The sequence below is a fragment of the Mastigoproctus giganteus genome, chromosome 5 (genome assembly GCF_048544385.1).
Source record: "Mastigoproctus giganteus isolate SK-2022 chromosome 5, ASM4854438v1, whole genome shotgun sequence".
NCBI classification, from domain to species: domain Eukaryota; kingdom Metazoa; phylum Arthropoda; class Arachnida; order Uropygi; family Thelyphonidae; genus Mastigoproctus; species Mastigoproctus giganteus.
Window position 1 is genome coordinate 138,420,836 of NC_143579.1, and position 22,335 is coordinate 138,443,170.

At 36.9% G+C, this 22,335-nt stretch overlaps 1 protein-coding gene across 1 annotated transcript in view; it reads right to left on the reverse strand.

The window, feature by feature from the left end:
- LOC150085726 (homeobox protein EMX1-like) overlaps positions 1–22,335 on the reverse strand; it is a 150,943-nt gene that overhangs the window by 79,698 nt on the left and 48,910 nt on the right. Inside the window, exon 3 of the mRNA XM_090374665.1 lies at positions 1,908–2,080. Within this exon, the coding sequence (XP_090230791.1) occupies positions 1,908–2,080 (173 nt within the window). The remainder of the gene's footprint in view (positions 1–1,907; positions 2,081–22,335) is intronic.

Here is a 22,335-nt window from a genome sequence, read left to right on the forward strand (position 1 = left end):
ACCGGACTGGTCCTTAAGTTTTGCACACCAGTCCTACGTGTGTTTGAGTTGGCCGTGGCTCGAACTCATGTGACCGCTATATAAATTAGTGTTCTGGTATTCACTATCATGTGAACTCTACTGAAATTGTGTAGTATAAACAGAAAATTTGTTTAAATTATTATTAACCACAGATTGAATAAACTTTGGAGAGAATAATCCATGTGGGTAAATGAGTTCAGGCACACGTACCAGGCCTTCGCATTTTATCTGTGTCCCTTATAAGACGTTTTATTTCTTTAAATTATCAAGAATTATGGTTAAGACTGAAGATCAACTGAATAAATAACGCTACTTTAAAAATAAATCGATTCACAGAAGAAAAACTGATAATTAAGACACTTAACTCATATACATGTTTCTTATGTATCCCATTTTAGCAGGCAATTCGTTAGACTTAAGGAAGCCCTTGGAATATGGCACAGGGTCACACGGGAAAGGCTACTTCAGTACTTTGTTCCAATCACGGAATGCGTGCGGCAAAGAAGCATTAGAGTAAGAAGTGTCATATTTCAAGAAAGCCGATCTGTAAATGAAAGTCTTAAATTACTTAACTCCTCCCGACACTTATCACTAAGTGCTTAAATTATATCTCAACGTACATGCATTTCAGGATTGCGAGTATTCGAGCACTCTTCGTGTGTACATCACAAACGAAGGTTTGTAAGGAAATTTAGGGCAACATTTAAATTATTACCTGTATCTGACTGACAGTTTTATCCCTTGTACACCTTATAAGCAAGTTTGGAAACATTTCGTTGTGTTCGCTTAATTATAAAACCAAAATTATTCTTAATGACTGCGAACCTATTCTTAAACCCAAAGGTTACTTATTTATATTTGTAAACCACTTAAGAAACAAAACGAAGTTGTATAAAAAAAATAATAATAATAATAACAATAAAATAAAACTGGCCACCAGGTGGTACTTCGATTTTAGTTAGAGGTTTTAAAATTCATTAAGAGTGTAATTGTCGCTAAAGAAGATGCCACCATAGAACGAAAAGAGGCATTAATGAATAGCCCTTTTGAACACTCGCTGAGAAACTGCAGAAGCTGAGAGACAACAAAGAAAGCCCAGCAACCCACGTTCATTAAAAAATCTCTTAATGAATGCCATTGCAGAAGGACAATATCTCTGTGGTACGCTGCCTATGGATTGCTAATAATAGTCACTTCCGCACCTATGACAGCCGCTCGGCGTTCCACCTGGCTACACCTGAATGTTATACTTGTTTCGCTTCTAAGTGACCAAATAATCATGGCTTTTGTTAACATTTTGTGGCCTTCGTTCATCACAAAAGACGCAACGGTTACGGCAATTAGTTCGTTATCAGTTTATCAGCAGTTAGAATTTGTTAGGGGGAAAAATAGGTCGCTAAGTTTGGGAACCACCAAGGGTGACTGTAAGATGGAACACAATAAAAGGGCTACTTTGAACTATAAGGGGTCTTTGGCTATATTTAAATGGTGCAATTAGCGGGCTAGTTAAAGATAACTACCTTAAGTAGGACAGACACAAACGCTTTTTTATTAGTGTACAGAAAATTTCCGCCGCAGAAACACAGATTATAATCTTTAGACTTCGTAGACAACAGAGTCTGCTACTTCTTTAAACCAGTTTCATTCTCCCACTTGGGTCTGAAGTTTACGGCACCAGGGATGTGAATAATAGAAAGGGGGGAAATAACACGCATTAGCCACTCTCTCGAACAACATTAAGAACATAGAATGGCTTTTAAGGTAACGAGAGTTCCTGAAGCTTCAAAGTGGAAAGGCACCTACACAACAGTACACGTTAAAGAATTGTTGCTCAACCACAAAGAGAAACCATTGATCATATGTGTTTGCCAAGTACTTCTACTTACCTGGGTTTCTGTGAGGCCCAAACTTTGTGCTAACTGTTTCCTTTCAGCTCCAACAACGTAATGATTCTTTTCAAAGGCATGTTCCAGTTTAAGAAGTTGCGATGGTGAGAATGCTGTTCGGATCCTCTTAGGTTTTCGAAATGGATGAAGGAGGAAACCTGGTGCATCTGGACCTGTTAAAAAAAAATCGTATAAAGACCTGTTCTCAAAAAATAAAAAAAGGATAATTTAATTTAAGACTATTCAGAATCTCTCGTAAAAAAATTAAATTTCGCATATTTCTTTCATTTTGGGTTCGGAGAATAGTTTATTTATTGAAATAATTTCGATCATTGTAGATATTTGTGCACAGAATGATATTTGTCAAGATTGTATTTTACAGGCTGTATTAATCTGTATGAATCTTTTCCTGATTGCTATCTATCAAAATAAAATTAATCCTTCGTTTTTGTGATATCTAATTATGCCTATTATAATTGCTAAGGTGTTAGTGCCCTTTTGTCATTTACGTTTGGGATGCGATTGAAAGCTGTGCGAGTTTATACAATCCATTTGGGAGGATGAAGATAAATAAGGTTTGATTTGTAAGTTTTATTGGAAATTCAAAACGCTGAATAATTGCGATTACTTACCGAAAGTACAGATTGTGACTTCAGTAACCAGCCTATATTCTGATTTATTTCATTAAGTATTAATCAGACCAAAAAGGTACAGAGGAAAGTGAAGGTATTTTGCATTTTTAAAAATAATATCTCGATCAGCAATTTGCCCATTGCTAAAAAGTAACCAACATTTCTACCCTGAACTATGAGATTCCTTACTTCAACTACCTTGGAAAGCAACTGATTTCAGTGATCAACAACATGTGGAACTGTACGCCGTCCCTAAACGTTAGTTCAACTCCGCCTTGTTACTCTGTGATGATATACAAAACCGTAAAAAGGCCAGAAATGAGTACAGTGTGTGTGTTGTTTAGTTGTTTCTGTCCACTTTGCTACTGAGAAGCAGCAACAACACGTTGCCCGAAGGTATATTAAATCAACTCTTATCCTTTCCGACCAAATTTTATATTTTTACCCGTTTATTCTAATTTCACCTGCCAATACGAATATACATCCCTCACTTAATAACAAGAACACATCGATCGGGTCAGCAGTGAGGTGTTCAGTCTCTACAGCCCACATCTACTAAGACAGTCTTCATACGTAAAACCCTCGGCACAATCAACCAACCAGATACTCTTCTTTGGACCTCGTATGGGAGTTATGTCATTTTTATGTGAGGCCTCCAGATCTGAAAGCAATATTCCAAATTCTCTTGCCATCGTTTTACAGGGGTAATAACATCCTTCGCCATCGAGAAAATTTTGATGTTTTCTCGATATGGTAATTAACAGATTTGTTAGGTAAGACTTTCCCCTCACACACTAATGTTGTGATCCCTTAAGATCCTTTTTATCGAGACTTTTCTGTATTGTATCGTTACTCACCGATTCCATTTTCTTACAAACCACAGAAGCCAAACTTGCTTGCCCTGTAGTTACTCATCTTCATTTATCCCCTTCCTTATGGGTAGCAGAGACATTTGCACTTCTCCAATCCAAAGGAATTAATCCGTAATCTAGTGATTATCCTAGTAACATTCCTTAAGGAATGTTACTAGGATAATCACTAGATTACGGATTAATTCTATATATACACTATAGGATATATAGGAAAGTAACATTCCTATATATCCGAGAAACAAAGTAACATTCCTTAAGGAATGTTACTTTGTTTCTCGGAGAGAAGGAAATGCACTTTGTTTCTCGAAGAGAAGGAAAATATGATTTAATGTGGAAATTTCCTTCAGCACTACCAGGTGGCGTTGCACCAGGGTGCATGCTCTTAGCAATAAGCTCCTGAATACTATGCATTTTATGAAATGGCTGTCGATACTTACTAATAACTCCTATATCATAACTTTGATAGTGCTTGAATTCTTGAGAAGGGTGGCGCTGTGGTCGTGTTCTGCATCAGTTTGCGTTTGACTTTTGTGAATTATTAATTACAGTTTAATTATTTTACAGCCGATTTTGCACTGTAACAGTTGTTTCTACAGCAACTGTTTCTCCCAGCCTTCGTGATCAATGCTTTACTGATCGTCAGATAAGTGATTTTATCTTGATTACACCGGATTTATATTCGTTAGGCTTAGTTGCGTTCCACATCACTTACATGCCTGGATTGTATTTTATTTGTAGTTATTAGAAATTGTCAAATCACTTTGTGTGAAATATTATAAAGTTAAAGTAATATAGTTTGGGCTGCATAGTATTTTTCAGTACATATTGAACATTTTCTTATATCATTATTTTGAATAAAATGGAGCCGCAGATTTGTATTATCTGTGATTATATGCGATGAATACCTATGTTGTAGCATCTGTTCGCACTTTACTGTTTTAGCTGCATTCGCTCCAATCACAAGCTAATTGGAAAAGCCCGCAACCGTTGGAAGTATGGAGGGGGACTGCCTTCCCATCCCTAAGTCTTCCACCTACTCTTCCAATTTTCGTTCATCTAATACTGATATCACTTCTAATGATAGTTCCAAAAGATGTTTAGTCAGTCGCATTGATGATCTGAAGCTTGTTTTTAATGAAATTAATTCTGTCGGAGAACGTTGTGAGGCTATAAATCTGCATCCAGCAAACAATTTCTAAGCTTGTAAAATCAACTAACAAAAATGTCATCTGAAATGCTATCCTTATAGTGCAGTAATTCTTTGTTATCTAGCCTTCTCGAACTGCAAATTGATGTAACAAGTAATCTCTTGTGATCAATGAATAGTCTACTACAAAAAGTAGGAAACTTATTCAAAAATGCACAGTACGGATTTTACACATGACGCTTCGACTTACTCACAACTTATTTCCAGTTCCACTGGAACTGAAGACTGTACATCTGTCATTTCATCGTGTTTGTGTCTACTGTTCTGACAATGTTATTACTGAAGTCCTGTGCACACTCTGTAAAAACTATACATGTCAGCTTTGCCTCAACTTTCTGCCCAACGATGTTCGTACACACCAGATCCCTGGATCTTACATTTGCCTTAAGTGTTACTTTACTTCTTCATCTGCTGTTGGCCCTCTGAGTGTCTCCCATTCAGCACCAATCTCTAATCAGTCGTTGTCTCATATTCAATCTGTATCAAGTTCTAATAGGCCTCCTGCCTCTACAATCTCATCTTTAACAGAATTGAGTATCTCTGCAAAATTCTTCTTTCCAGGGCTCTCAGGAACGAACCAGCAGCCAATCCTGAAATTATGCAAGCTTCGGTCTCATCCTCTTCCTGCACAAACTGTCACCCCTCAGATTCTTCTTTGCTACAGTCTAACACTATGCCCACTGGGAAATGCAAAGGCCTTTCTCCACTTCATGACATACAATGTAGCGTTCCAAGCTCGTTCTTTACATCATCCTTCAACTGTGGGACGACTGTAGATCCTGAGCCTCACCCAACAAATACTATCGATCAATCAATCTTCCATTGCTGATGCTTCTGATTGTGAAAGAGTCCATCCAGAATGATCGCCCAGAACCTATTCCAGTTCCTTCTATCTTACATTGTAAGCAGGTTTCCTTCAGTGAGTCTCATCAAATCAGCTGAATCTGTAAGTCCTGTCACGTCATTATCATTGCATTTGGATGGTAAAGCTACTTCCAGTCAAGTTGCTCACCTGTCTTTGGATGCTGCCCAGTTACCTAGTCCTCTGTCTGATAATGTCAAGTTCTTCACTACCGCCTTCAAATATATTTCTCGATTCTACTTGCTCTTCTGGAATACTCATGCCGAATAATGTGAATGGCCGTATAAAAGCACCTCAGCCCATCGCTTTGACAGGTTAGTTCTTGTCCTCAGCGCCTGAGAACAGTCTTCGACCCACAAATTCACTTTTAAATGATAGTCCCAAAAGATGTTTAGTCAGTCGCATTGATGATCTGAAGCTTTGTGTAAATCAGCGTCTATCTAATAAACAATCCACACTATCAGCTGAACTACCTTGTTCTTCATTAAACGGAAGTAAAGCGCCCCTATTTGCCTTCGGAACTAATACGAGCTCGAGATTTCAAGCTGTTCCTCGCCAGGCCCGGTCTTTCGTCAGTCGGCTTGCTCCTTCCATAGATATTGAGGATTTTCTCAACATTGAGTTAGGTCTTCACACCTCTGTGAGGAAGTTATCCAGACTATGCGTTGTTTCTAATCTTAAGTAATTCATCTGAGCAAACACGTATATTAGATACTGATATTTGGCCAGTCGATGCTATTATTAAGCCATGCAGATCCTTTTCTGGCACTGCTGCCCATCTTGTCAGACCTACTCATACTAACTAGCAGTTATCTTCCCGATATTTTATTAAGGTCGTCACCATTATCGTTACTATTTTATGTAAATTGTAGAAGTGTTGTAAAAAAAATATATCACTGGTTTTCGTCTCTCTTCCTTCTGCAACAGTCGCCCTTACTGAAACCTGGTTAAAACCACACGTACTTGACAGTGAAATTTCACCTCTCTCCTGTTCTGTCTATCGTTTGGATCGGGCTCGAAGGGTGGTGGCGTTGCTGTCTTTCCCATCATTTGGTCAAAGTCAATCGTTCACCAAATTCACTGACTAAGCAATTTTGCAGCATTTGGCTTAGTAAAGCCCTAACTGAAATCTGTAACTTTCCCATTCGGAACTTCTCTTACCTTGATTTAGTTTTTACCCATGAATCAACTCTTCTCAATTTCTAAGTGTGATAATTTTATCCGATCAGATCACTTCCCTATTGTCGTAGATTTCCTTTCTTTTATTTCTGAACCTTCCTTTGACAGATACTTTTTTAGCTTTATGCACACAGATTGGACTTCGTTAAATCGATTTCTGGGCAATCTTGACTGGATTCCAATCCATAATTTTGAATCGATCGATCATGTTGATTATTTGTACTTAATCGTCCATTCTGTAATTTCTGAGTTCATTCCCATCAAATTCTCTTCACCTGTTCGTAGTGACTTTCCTCACAGGATGTCGAACAAGCTTGTGTATTTAATTCGTCGCAAAAATTACCTCCACAAAAGGTATTTAAAACTCAAAACTAAGTTTAGTTACTTTTCCTTTTCTTCATTTAAGCGTCATGTTCTTAACATTAATCTAAATTAACATTACTAAATTAACATAATCTTAACATTATTAAATCTCAATAGTCTCATTATCTTCACTCAGTTGAAGCCGAACTTACTCGGAATTTCAATTAGAGACCATTGTGATCCTATCTCAAACGGCTATCGAGATCCTCTAGAATTCCTATGCTAATTAATGATTCACATATCTCTATCAACTGTCCTCTTTTGCATTGGTAATATTTTTGCTATGCACTTTTCGAAACTTTCTTCCGAACAGTAACGTTCTATTCCCTGTTATCCGTTTGAATATAATAGTAATGACAGTTTTGATAGATTAATTCTCACTACTGATGACATCCAGTCAGCCATTTCTCGGCTTAAAGATTTCACTTCTCGATACCCTCCCTGCTCTTTTCTTCAAGAAAAGTAGTTCGTCCAGTTCTTAAAAATCTCTTCAATTACTGTCTTCTTCATGGCTGTTACCCTTCATCGTTCAAAGAGGCTTATATCATCCCGATTTATAAAAAACAGGGGTGATAAAGCTAAGCCACCGACCTATTACTATACTGAATACAATTGCAAAAATTTTTGAACTCCTACTTTATATCTTAGTTCCAACCTTTTATTAATAATCATCAGTATGATGCTTTTCTTCCCAGGAAATCAACTATTTCAAATCTTGTCTTGTTTCTCATTTCCTACAAACTAATTTGGACAAAGGAAATCAAATTGATTCCCTTTTCCTTGATATTTTACATGCATTCGACTCTGTCCACATCGATCTTTTGCCGTTCAAGCTGTCATCTTATGGTCTACGATTCCCTTTACTAGATTTACTGCTCAGAAATCGAAAACTATCCGTAATAATTGATGGTACTTCAACCCCGTTTACTGTTTCGCAAGGTGTTTCTCAAGGCTAACCCTTGGGTCCGCTCTTCTTTATACTAACGATCTATCAACCGTATTTCAGTCCGTAGTTTGTTGAGTGGCAACTCTATGCAGATTATATTAAACTTTACAAAGTTATTTGTTCTTCAACCGACAGCGATAAACTCCATTTCTATTTTGATTCCCTGTCACTCTGGCTCAATAAAAATAACTTGTTTCTAAACCCATTAAAATGTAAGTTATGTCGCTTTCGCTCGAATCGTTTAGTTAGACACTCCGTCCTTACTGATTATTATTGTATTAGAAACTCTTTAATTGCGAGTACCGATACGTTCAGGGATTTAGATGCTCAATTTCGATCTGACCTTCATCCCTCTTCACCGTTAATAACCATAATATCTCACACTTCTAAACTTCTCGGATTAATCAAGCGTTCTTCCTCTGTTTTCAAAGGTGACAAAGTTATAATTCTTCTCTACAAGCAGCTTATAAATCCCAATTTTGATTATTGTGATATTATTTGGTCCCCACAATAGGAATATCTTTCTCACAGACTTGAGAGAATTCAAATTAAAGTCATTAAATTCTTATGCTATCGAAATCACATTGCCTTTCACAGTCGAAATTATGGAGCTCTTTGTGGTCGCTTCAGAAGCGTTCCTCTTCACTCCAGACGACAACTCCATGGGTCTAACTCGAATCGAGGTACCTTTCACTGTACATCGTTATAAAATTAATTTCTCACTGCCTGTTCCTCGTACCCAACACTTATTTGGTAGTCGTCTGTTCCATTTCCTTCATTTATTGAATAATTACAATACTGATTTTACTCTTAATCCATCTATCTATAAGAATTTGCTCCTTACTCTTTTTTTTAAATCTAAATTGTGTATATATATTTTAATTCTAGTTTCTATTGATTATTACTATTTTGTATTTTCTGTAACTCCTAGTGTTCTCACCTTTATTTAGGGTCTGTGTGCGATAAATCTAAATAAATAAATAGCGGATATTTTCGCCTATTGCACTTTTCTCTGACGTACTGAAATATGTAATAAATATCCACACACTTCCCATGACTCCCGCATCGCATCTCTAAGGTTCACTCTGGCTTTCCTGAAAACAAAGTCAACATATAGAAATCCTATTCGCCAACCTCTGGTACAATAGCACTTTTATTTATTTATTTTTTTTGTTTGACAAAAAAAAAAAAGAAAAGTTTCCAAGGTTCTCTATTCCCATTCTTCTAAACCCTTAACGCTCTTCCTTTACTGACTTCAAAGACTTCTGCACATTTCTGGTATTAATCCATTTCTTTCTAACCCTTCAATTCAACTTTAGGATTTTTTTTTGTAACCGGCATAAAAGTCAAGACGATATTTTTGGAGTTTATAAGGTAGACTTATACGCTGGAATATATGGTACAAATTCACGTGAATCTTATTTATTAAGATACACATTTCCTCGAAATCGAAAAATAGACCGTGTTCAGTTGTTCAATAATATTTACAGTAGATAACGGAGCCATAGCCAACTGATTTTGCACTCTTTGTGAATATGGACTATTTATACCTTCCACTTGCCATTTTACTTTAGGGAGAGCAAGCAACTTTATTTTCGCTTTCTTCTCAGTTGTGTTCTGTGCCGATTGCACTTGCCGTGCCGTTGTTCTTGCTTATAAATTCAAATAAGAGGAATTTATGGAAAATGAATATAAAATTCCAGTTTCTGATTACGAAACTATTTTTCTCCGCTTTCAATCCATCGAAATGAGCTGCTGATAAAATGCAGATGAACCTTTTCTAGTAATAAAGAGAAAAACAATTGTCAGGAATTATTTGCTCCATATAATTAGTTTCAACTCAAAGGACTTGTTCTTGTTAACCTAAATAATTTTTTTTATAGTTTATAGATCAAATACTAATTCATTTCCAGAACAATTTTGAAATTGTTAACAGGACGGGTACATGAAATGTCTTGCTTTGATAAGCATTTTTATGTGTACCAAGGATTTGACAATAAAATTGTTTGTTTCCTAATAACTGTAATAAAGAATCGTGTGTTCAGAAAAAGTTTGACAGCGTGTGATAGCCAGTTATGATTTGTGAATACAACTAGAATAATCACAGATATGCTTTCTGCACATTTACATAGGATCTTAGGAAAAACAATACTTCTCTAAAAGAAGTAGCAACTGGGAAGCAAAAAAAAAGGATAGAAATTATAGCAAAATTGCTATTGTTTCGATAAAGTGCAACAATCATCGCGATAAGCACTTGACATCACAATGCCTGATCGTGCCTTCGAATCATTCCGAACAATGGCGTGAGTCTCATTCATTTGTAAAGCACGCTACCAGGAACATGTGTTAAGTGCTGTGAAATTATGCGACAGATAGCATCGGTACTTCAACTGAACTATTACAGAAATGATTACTAGCACAACGCGCAGAAAAAGACAATGTTCAGAAAAATTGTCATTTCCACTTGTGGCGTATTAACAGTAGGTGGCTGAAAGACACAAGCCCTTCTAGCTTGCGTTACGGGTTTGGCTACTCCGATTCATTCGCCTACCGGATCTTGTATTTAGTATTCCGCTCAGGGACAGAACACGTGAGAAGACAGGGAATGTATATTTTAGCTCGACCTTTGGAGGCGTTCCTGCTACGACTGACCATTATAATTTAAAGCCATCTGTAAACAGGTTTTTAACAGGGATTTGACCCGATGCGCTAGGCCTAGCAGCCTAGAACTGATGTAAAGGCGATAAGTTCCCCTCCTCTCCCCTATTGTAGTGTAATCAAATGAGCATTTTTGGCAATAAAGGTGCAAACGTGTCACGTCGTTCGGAAGATTGGACGATCACTAGTTTGGAAGCCAAAAAGCTGCACGTGTAATTTTCTGAAAAAAGGAGAAAACAGGTAGTGGACTCTGAGAATCCGATTGGTGGATACATTTCGTTCTTTCGAAAAATAATAATAACAATAATAAAAATAAATAAAGGAACGCATTAACCTTTATTAAGTCAAGCACCTCTAGCATTCATTAGTGTTGAAAATCGTCTTAAGAAAGACGATTTTCAACACTAACTTAAGAAACTTTCTTAAGTTAGTGTTGAAAACTAACTTTCTTTCAACTTAAGAAAGACGACAGCCTAAAGAAAGTACATTTAGGAGTTCAAAATAGGTTGGATTGTGCCCTTATGCATTTACACGCATGCATTTCTTCGTATACACTGTTATAAAATTTACTTCAAAAATATTTCAAGAACTCGCGAGTAATTTACAATCGACTCAAGCATTTTTTTTTTTTATCCGTGAAAAAATAATTGCTTGAGATGATTGTAATGCATTAATGGGTTTCTCCCCCACCCCTACGCTCAATAAAGTGAAAGACGTCCAGAAATCTAGTGCGTCGGTGCCATCTATTTGGAGAGAATACAAAAAATATCAGAGGTGGGTGGAGTACTTAGGTGTTGGGGTAACTTGACGGCGCAATGAACTTTGGGGAGAGCCAAACCACATTCATGGAATTTTTGCATACGTTGTATCGTTACACGAACAGAAGGGTCGAGCAGTCATTTGGACCCTCCCCCTAATAAAATTAGCAGTTTCAAAATGCACAATACGAAATCAGTACTATAGAACAGATGTGCTCTTTTGTAGGCGAGAACTATCTTTTCCAGTTTTACTCAGCATCTTGGCTGGTGTACCTACAACATGTAAAGGAAACCATAAATAAAAGTAAAGCAAGCAACGTATCATTTCGGGCTGATACATCTGGAATGGGGGAAAAAAGTCTGCAAAATTGAAACATGTTTCTGATACAGACCATTGAAACGGGTCATTACTAAGGACCTCAAACTTCAACTAGCCTACACTCGTTTAGTGTTATTATTAAACATTTTAACGCAAAAATTAACTTATTTTTGCATTTTAACTTAAGCGATTCCTCCATAAAATTTCCTTCCGACTTCCCTGATTTGGAAAGGTGCCTACCGTATGTGGAAAGAAGTGTGAACGTCTTTAAGACATTTCTTTAATTTATACCTAAATAGTTTAATTTCATGGCATCGTCGTCCTCCCTTACTCTCTGTATCATCATCGAAGTATTGGAACCTTAAAAATATCTATGTATTGTAGTTGCAACACCAGGAACTTTCCTAGGGACGGGAAAGGTGATCAATTAGAAAATTTAGTAATTATTCATACATATGACTGAATTTTCCAGGGAAGGTGACTAGGCAAATCATCCCCCCCTCCTCCCAAACCGATGAAGATGTGAAATATTTTAAAAATAAAAACTAGAATGATTTTGAATTGTGTTACAGAAACAGATATAAGATGGATAATCACAGTTTAATTTCATGACTAACTGATTTAACTGATGAATGGAATATATTTTAGACGTAAGATACAAGATCAATACAGAGAATTAAAAATACAATTTGGAGTTTTTATTTATTATTTTTTTTTCTCTCTTAGTATGAGAAAGACCTGTTTCAAATTCTGTATCATTGATGAAAATAATCAAACTGCCATTCTGGCAGCTTGTTTTTCTATTGCTGATTCTATATTTGATCTTTCTTTTAGCATTTTTAACTGCTCAGTTTAGTTTAAGTTTTTTTTCCCTTTAAATTAATCCTTTAACAAAATTTTTGGAGCAAAAAGGCCATCAGATCTCTAGTACTGTAACGTGATCTGGTATTTCTTCTTGTTTTTGGTAAAGCTCTGCATTCGCTATTAAAGTATTTCCATCGTCTTCAAAAAATAAATATCGATTTTGCAATTCGCAGATACCCAATATTACCACTCAGAAATGCGTTCTGCTGTGACGAATCTTCTCAGCCTGTACAAGATAATTCTGTTTGGTCATTTAAATTGAAGTGGACTTTGCAAAACATGGGTGTTTTAACGTTTCGATGGTCTTTGGAGGAGTTCATTATGGTTTAACAGTCACGTAGTCTACAGGTTTCAAATTCTTAAAAGTTGGAGTTATACAAACAACTAGATTCATCTGACACCTGTCTGACGAAAATGCGGCTCTGCCAACAGTTTTTACACACACACACTGTGTATATATGTGTGTTCACTGAATTGCGATCACCTACCCAATACTGTGTTAGGCCACCGTTCGCCTAGGCATTGACTCCAACTAGAGGTCTGAAGACGTCTTTAGAGATCCAGCCATGCTACCTGCAAGACTTTCCACGGTGTCGGAATAGATGATGGTTGCGTGTCCATACGCTTCATTTCCGTTCCAAAACATCCCACGGGTGCTCAGTTGGTTTAGTCAGTGTTCAGAGTAAGGCGCAACAGGAGGTTTCCACAACTGCGCGGTTCAAATGGATTGAAATCAGGCGAATTTGGGGGCCAATCAAGATGGGCGATGCCTTATACCGCAAGGTATTTCCCGTCAAGATGGGTGATATCTTGTGTCCGCACTGTGCACTCGTTTGGGCCCGATGATCCGGTCCATTACCGTTTCTGAGCGGAAAAATGCAATAAGCAACCACCGCCACCTGCCTGGAGAGTAGACACCATGGGTCCAAGGACTCGTTTTGTTTGTGCCATACACGAAGGCGTCCGTCGGCGTGTTGCACCAGGTATCTGGGCTCATCCAACCAGCACACTTGTTTCTAGTCCTCCAGTATCCAACCAGCGTGTTGTTGACATCGCAGCCAGGAGAGGGTGTCTGCAGTGGAACGTCCGGCTGTGCGGCGCATCGTCACTTCGGATATTTTTCTTGTATTCCCCATATTGTATTTCAGTATCAAATGTTGCACAATGAACTACCGTTGAGCTCGTACAACATGCTGCACCCGTTACCAACTCGAACATCCACCTTGCGTAATCTTTTACAGTTCTGTTTTACTCACAGTGGTCCGTGAGTAACTGCTGCTAGCTATGCAGAATAGGCTCTCTTGATGGATTTATTTATATTTACATATATACATTTACTTTAACATTTTTTTTAATTTAATTATTATTATTTTTTGTTTTGCTGTCCTTCCGAATTTGGGCTTCCTGATCACCCGATTCTGGCGTCTACTGGTCTTGCATTTTATAAAAACTGATGCGGGCTTTTTTAAGATCGATTCTAAACTCGCTTTGAACATATTTTAATATTTGGCTATAAACAACACGCACTGCGCAGATATAACATTACACACATTTCTGGCCTTTCTACAGAGTTTCAGTATCACAGCCGTGTACAATGACGAAGCTGAACTAACATTCTGAAGCCGTCCTACACAGAAGGATCCATGGTTGAAATAATTCTCTTCAGCAAGTCCCGAGTATTGTAATTAAATGTAACAGCTTTAAACCAGAAGTAAAAAAAAAAAAAAAAAATTGGAACTATTAATACAACTTAAAGTTATTTGTATATTGCATTGGTATTGTAACAGTATCTTCCTGTAGTACTTGAGGTTAAGTTTATTGAATTAATTCAATAAATTTAACTTTAAGCACTACAGTCATTTTTTTTTAATGAAATATTTCGTTTGAGGTTTGGATGTTTTCAGCTGAATACAATGCGAATGTCTAGAACCACAGACCAAAAGAAGCTAGTTGGTAAGTAGCATACACTGCCTACTTACTCCAAAACTGTACTTAACGAGTAACTGTTAGGACACGTACAAGTTAGAAAAATATCTGCTTATTTTCGACATATTTACAGGTTCGAAATGCGACGAGCCGAACTCTGCCTATAAGTCACCACCACTACTAACCTTTTATGTGCACTCAAAGATTTACAGAAAGAGGACGTGAAATGACATGGAAGCAAAACGATACGGAATACAAGTAAGGTTTTCCTTTATGAGAAAACCTATTCAGTTCTTTACACTGTCGTTGTGAAGAGCAGTTATTCATACAACTGTTGTTCTTAGCTTGTTGATTCGTTAATCTTTTTCTTCAGATTGCCAATACTCGCAGAAGGATTCCAAATATTTGCCATCAACAGACAACGTGGAATTGACTCGCAAATCAGTTTACAGTTATTGGAATGGCCTAGATTAGAATGCGGAATGAGATACCAATTCCTTTTAAAGTATTATCGGTGCTCTAGTGAGAACTTTCTTCAAGCCACTTGAGGAGACACTATATATAGAATTTCAGTCAGCTGTCATATCTCGGATATCAACCGAGTTTTTGCAAGAAAAGAAAACGAGCGTTAAGCGTTGAGCTAATCACCTCACTTTCGTCTTTTTTATGGCGAGTCTACTTGCTCGAGTTTTCTAACAACTTTGAAGCATTTTTCTTTTTTCCCCAGCTATCTCTCCAAAAAGGGTCGTTGGACGGTTGTTTTATCTCAAAAAGTCATCGAGAGTCATGGAAACTTATCTTAAAATATTTCTGAGCGCTAACTAATGGAGAGGAAGGAAAGAAGGAAGGGGGTGGGGGTCAGAGAGCGTGTGGATATTTTATGCAAAACAGTGATTGTTCAGAGAGCGGGAATTTCAAATGCAGGAAACTCACTGTAGTTTAAGAAAAAGAAAACTGTTTGTTCCCTACAGGATACACATTTAAACACATGCGTGTAGAAAGTTTAAAAATGCCACTTCACACAACAAAATATGAAGCTGCTTCTGCAGACTGAAGCGTGCATATTGGCATACCGAATATCAATATGCTGAGATAAATTAACAAAGGCCTATACATGGTTGTAAGAAAGTGCTTATCCAGGGAACCCTATTAAGCTATATTTGCCTATCTACACTGCTCACTCCTTCAGGTGTAGGAAGGACAGCTGTTTATAGCCAGCGAACTATCGAAAAGGTAACGTTTCATAAACCCTGGTGACACATCTTGGAAGTTAACCCTGTCAGTGGATTTTTACTGCGCATCAGCAACTATGGCTTATAATACTGTAGCTCACTGATTTTAGCGGGTATCATAATGATAGTACCTTGTCTGTTAGTAAATTATGTACTCTTGAAATGAAGTGATAAATGTTAATCAATCTGAGGAATTAAAAAAGTATCTTGAATATTCTTTGTTTTCAGAGAGGATTTCAAGAATGAATGGGTTGGTAGTCTAGGCGATCTGATGATCCTTTGCTTTGCATTCTAGCAGGATGTATTTAATGGTTAGGGCTGTATTACATCTGTAGCGTTGTGAGGGTTTATCTGCTCAGAGTAAGTAATGTCTGTGGCCTATCTGGAGTCTGATTGAGACTACTGATTCCTGTCTGCATGATCTGAAGCTTGTAAACCCATTGTTGTAATTTCAGTTTAATCTGGAATAATTTGTTTTGTGTGTTGTCGGATGCTACCGTGTAAGTTAACGGTTGATGCAATCGCTCGTGTTCTGAAGAGAAATGATTGACGTTTAGCTATCCGCGAAGTTGCTAGCGAAACTGATATTTCTTATGAAAATGTTCAATCATTTTTAACACAAGATTTGAGAATACGATGCGCTTCAGCCAATTTTGTGCCTCGCATTCTTATTGATCCTTACTGATCAGGAACATGTCAGGAATATGTTGCCGCTGATCCCCAACTTTGCTTCTTCCACCGTAACTGGTGACGAATCGTGGATATATGACCCTGAAACAAAGACCCAGTCTTTTCAACGGAAGACTCCATCTTCGCCAAGGCCTGGAAAAAGCAAGGCAATCTCAATCAAATATGAAAATCATAGTTATCGCAATTTTTTACTCACAGGGTCCCGCATAGTCAAACAACAAATGAGAAATAGAAAGAATAATACAAAACAGTCTGCAGCAATTATGCGATGCTTCTCAGAGAAAGCAGCCGAAAAAGAGAAGCTTCAGAGAAATGGCGCTTGCATCATGGCAATGCCTCTACACACACTGATTAAAGGTTTGAGACAGATTTGCAACGACTAAAGAACGCGATACACAAATTATTACCAAAAGGAGTTTATCAGGAATACTTCCAGAAACATTGGAATCTGTGTGTACAGTGTTAAGAAAACTACTTCGAAGGAGATCCACCCAAATAGCATGTAAGCTTCGTTTTTCCAAATATCAGTTCAGTCCCAGAATTTTTTTTGTCTCATCTTGTATTAGCTGCCTTTATCCTAAAAGAGTTCAAATTTGGCGAGAGTAATTAAAAACAGAAGTTTAAGATATTTTCGCTGTCTGCCAAAATCCGAGCGAGTGTAAAACATTCAGTTGCTGTATTGACAAATAGTTTGATCGGAATGTCTGCAAATATGCAGCACTATTGAGCGAACGTTTCTTAGGGATGTTATGTTTTGGCAGCTTTATTTGGCCAAATCATTTTGCTCGAACATAGAGCGATAGGGATTCTGCAGAAACATTTAAAAATTAGCTTCTGTTTTTTAACTCCCTTTGAATCCGATAATCTGTTGAATGCGAATAATATCTTAGACCTGATAATATATGGAAGGCACTTCGTGGACTTGTGCATAACAAATGATGCTTTTTATATTATTTGATTAGGTTAAAATATGAACCTATTTGAATAGGTTTGATTTGACTAGGTTCAACGCAGGTTCTATAACATAATTCTATGATATATGCAGATACTTTCCGGGAAACTGATTCGATCCCACAATCTGAGAAAAAGTAGCAACTACAGATTTATTAGCATCTTATAAATCGAAGAAATGAACTCTATGTGGGTTGTTTTTGTTGTTGCTGCTGTGGGAATTTCCGGCACAAGGGCTACTTAGGCTATATTGCGTTTATGTGCGGCGTAAAATTGCTGATAAACAGAAAGTCCTCCGATTCAAATAGAAAAGTTGACCATTGAAAAACACGTTCCAGATAGGAATGATCCGGTAGGTGGAGTTCATAACATTATATTCAGTGATATTAAATATCTTATCGAATTGGATTGCCAACAGGTCGATTGGGCCAGCATTATATAAAAGTTTTCCCAGCATCATTCAAATACAGGCGATCATACGAGTGATCAGATAGGGATTTCAATTTATGCGCATGTTGTATTCGCCAAGTGATAAAGGTAGTTCTTTTGCTTCAATATACAGGTTAAGAATTCGAATAGCAAGTAATGAATAGGATTCACAGCTAGTGATGGACACTTTCTGGGAAAGAGACACACACCTGGAAACATTGTATAATTAAATCTAAAGTGCACTCGGTTCAAACAAAACAGGGTGCGATCTCTACCTCCAGGATGTAGAGGGATGGATAGTCATGCTTCTCAAACATTCGTTTATAGCTGAGAGATATGCTTAAGAAAGATTAATTCTCGGTCAAATTCACAGGAATTTAGTATACGACTTAACTTAAATGATACGTCAATCTAGCCAATGATTCCATTTGAAATTCCTCTTTCTTTCCGAAAAAGTGCATACAGGTCGTTTTTTTGTGTAGAACCAGTGCCGGATTAGGGCACGAGCTAGCAGGGCCTTACCCAGGGCGCCATATTTTATAAATCATGAAATATAGATAGCCTTAGTAAAGGAGACGCCTAAATATCTTTCTCGCCGAAATACCTTGGTACGGCACTGTGTAGAACATTTAAATTCATTGGGCAGTGAATTCTCGGAAAGAAGCACACTGCATTTCACTTTCTGTAACTTTCTTGTTACATGACTAGCTAAAAATCATCAATATAATTGGCAGCAGAGTTGAAGAAAGCTATTCCATGAAGTTAACTCTAATTTCAAAGGATGCACTTAGAACAGATCTCTAAGGGGCGCTCTCCTCTTGACTGAATGACCGGCAAAGATGGGATCGACACGCATTTCAACTGTCCAGTTAGAAACAGGTTTTACCCTTAGTTTCTATTAAGTTTTTCAGACTGTAAAACTTTTTTTTTTTTCTTTTTTTTTATAAACAGAAATAATGTTGGTTAATAAATCAATAAAAACGAAGAGGGATTAAAGAGCCAAGCATATCACGTGCATTTTCTATATATATATATATATATATATAACTGATGCCAAATACTCAATTTATAAATGAATCTTAGGTACGGACTTCCAATCGAACCAGCTGGTCTAAGTTTGGCGTGCGACTTTGCTTTATTAAATTCAATTTCTTTATTTTCCCTCATTCTTGAATTTCATTAAAATTGTATATAAGATGTAAATAGATTTGTATATCTCAAAAAAATTTATTCGCAAAGCCAGTTGGATATTAGAATATGCTAGTTCTTTCCTAGTTTGGAGAAGCTAAGACAATTGCTTTATTCTGGGACCTTACAGTGTCCTTCAAGCAATAATTTGATTATAAAGAAGACTTAATCATTTCAGAGACTCCTGTGGGAGCCATTTAAACATATGATATGCATATCATGTTATATTACACGCATATGATTTAAGCATATCGTAGCAAACCACCTTCTTTAGCGAAAGGATGGCGAGGAAGTTTTTTTTTTTATAGAATAAAAAAAAAAATTCCCCAATCTTCATCTCGTTCCTTCAAAACAAAAAGTCAGTTGTCTAAGATGCTCTTGCTGAGATAAGTTTTAAAAGGTTTAATTAAAATTTAAAATTAAATTTTAGTTAAGCAATTTAAGGTATCTCCTATCCGGTATATCTGAAATTCCAGGTGGTTTTGCAATTGCATATCTATTATGCTCAAGGATTGAATGGGAGGGGTTTTCCTTCTTTTTAAGATCATCCCAACAGCCAATTCTACGACTGTGCTATAGAAATTGGAGCCATGAGTCGCGCTACCTCTAACAAAACGAGCTTTGACATAAGTACATTTGACGGTTAAGATATTTTCCACTGTGGTTTACCACCGAAGCGGTCCCCAGCATTATTCTCTGTTCTCCTAGATGCAGTACAGTCAGGTTCCGCCACAGCTTTGAAAAGCACGGGGATTTTGCAGAAAATTTTGGAACTGTGCCTGTTGCGCTTATAAAAATGAATTTGGTGGTGTTTATTACTGCAAAACTGGTTGTTTCCTAACTAAAGTGTTAGAGGTGTGCTAATTGATGATAAACACGGCAGGTGGCCCGATGCCTGATTGAACTTTCGCATGTCACCCCAGGAGATTTACTAGTTGTTCTGCACTTGAAAATAATCACACCCAAGAGGGTTTTTGTTAATTTTCCAAGTTAATACTCTTGGGGAGAAGGAAAGCACATAAATCAATGCCAGAGGAAGTATATCATAGAGTTTTAAATTTTGCCTGCGAAGATGATTATACCCCCATTATAATAATGTTAAAATGCAATAAAATCTGTATTAATAACCATTGTCTACCATTTTACAGTTTACTACAGTAAATTGTAAATAAAGCGGTTGGAGCATACATATAAGTACAAAATATAAATGTAACAAATTGAATTGTAAATACTCGTATATGGTATCAATTCATATTATTACAATCCTATGCACATACTATTATTTCAATTCAAGTTTGGGTTACACAGTATATTCGGCGTATAAGTTGACATTTATAATACGCACTAGTATCTTCTTTTTTTTTTTTTTTTTTCAAAGAGCGATCATTACATTAAGCATGCGTTTGAAGACCCGATATTAACATTACTACTCCCAAACAGGGCAGTATATCCATTAAGTTTCCCTAATATTGAAACAGGAGAGAAAGTTGAGAATAAGAGTGTGCAAGATTTGCTGCGTTATTCCTCACAATAATAACAGCTCCTCCACGTGAAGATTGTTCCATTAGCGAATCGAGACGCCCGAAAAATCACCCAGCACAAGAAATAATTTTATCATATCACATCCTTTGGTACATGTCTTGTAGGATTTTAAACGTAACAGAAGAATTTTTTTATCTCCTTTAAGCAGATACAGACTGGTTCATACTTGTGCAAAAGAGCCATGACAGCATCTGTTCCGATGACAATCCCATTATACGTATAAGCTCTGCAATTTAAGTTCGGTGGATTCATCTGTCGACTTTGAATAGAGTGAAGGTTTTGTTTTGTCTACTTTAGATTCTTCTTTAAATAAATGAATAAATTTTCTGTTTATACGCCGGACAAACCACAAGTTCAGATGGGTTCACAATACAGAAAGAATACCAAAACATCATCGTATGTAGTAGTACATCCTCCATGGACCTTAACCACTCAGATACAGGGAAGATGGACGACCTGTGTTCATGTCTTCCTGCACAAAGAACTTCAGCATTAGCTCGTGAAATGGAGCTTTTATCTTTTACGTATATTTGTTCATGAACGATACACTTCGATGGTCACTCCTTGCTGATTTACTTTTAGACAGACGAGTTATTTGGTACCGATACGCAGATTGGTACTGCTTGATCCTTTTTGCCCTGTTGCTGCTGTGCATTCAATGTATGCCGTGTCGGACGATGACTCTGTTGGACGCGCAATTATTTTATAATTTGTGCCCCGATGGTGCAAAAACAGAGGCAGAAAGAAAAATTGTGGTTTGGTTTTCTACTTCCACTTCAGGGCATTGCAATGATTATATTCTTGTGTTTGAGACAATGCCTTTAACAAGCTTCTTTTTTTTTTTCGTGCGCTGGATTTTTTTTTCTTTTTTTTAATTCTTCAAAACGGTTAAAGCCCGATTATCTCTCTATTTGGTTTAATGTTATGCTATTACTCAGTTATTTAATTTATATCTATCGTTGTTTAAACTGATTCTTTTAATTGGATGGTTATCGTAGGGTTTAGGCGCATCCAGCAACTTAAGACGAAAAATCCAAATTTCCGGGAGAGAAAACCATGCTACCCTCAACCTGAGACCAACTAATGCAGCCACGTCGTGATAAAGACCTATAAAAATTCCTCGCTTTATTGGCGGGATTCAAACCCCAGGTCTTTTCTGCCCGGTGTGGGGAGAATGTGATTATACCAACTGTGCGGCTACCAAAGAGGCATTCTTTTCACTAAAAAGCATAAAAGAAATCGTTTCAGTTAATTAGCATATGTGCTTATCGGTTAGATATGCCGATTGGCTAGGGTCAATACAAAAGTTGAGTTGAAATTTTATTTCCGTTTGCTTATTTTTGCTACAGATGACTATAGCCACATTATGTTTTAAATCCTTGGTCTTTATATGGCTGTTCATTTTTGATTATCATTTATACAGATAGCATAGGGGCACCCACTGACGCTTTGATTCGCAGTAGTCTACGATAGAAAAGCGATCTTCTGGAACACATAATAGGAGTTACTTTTCCAATACATTTTAATTTCAGTTCCATCGTTTATTTTCTTCTTATGGAAAATGCCTTAATATATTCATTTCAGTCTAATTGTTTGTGTCGATATTCTTATTTAAACATGGTTATAAATTGAGTTAACAGAAGGAAAGAAGTAATCGATGGAATCGCTTGCATAAATCCATCAGTTAATAGCACTGAGTTCCAAAGCAGAGATATCAACATTAAGCTTGTTATTCATTAATAGTTTCGATTTCTTTTGAGTTTTCAGAACAATGCACAATAAGCAAACAAATAAAAAGGTCCTACAAACA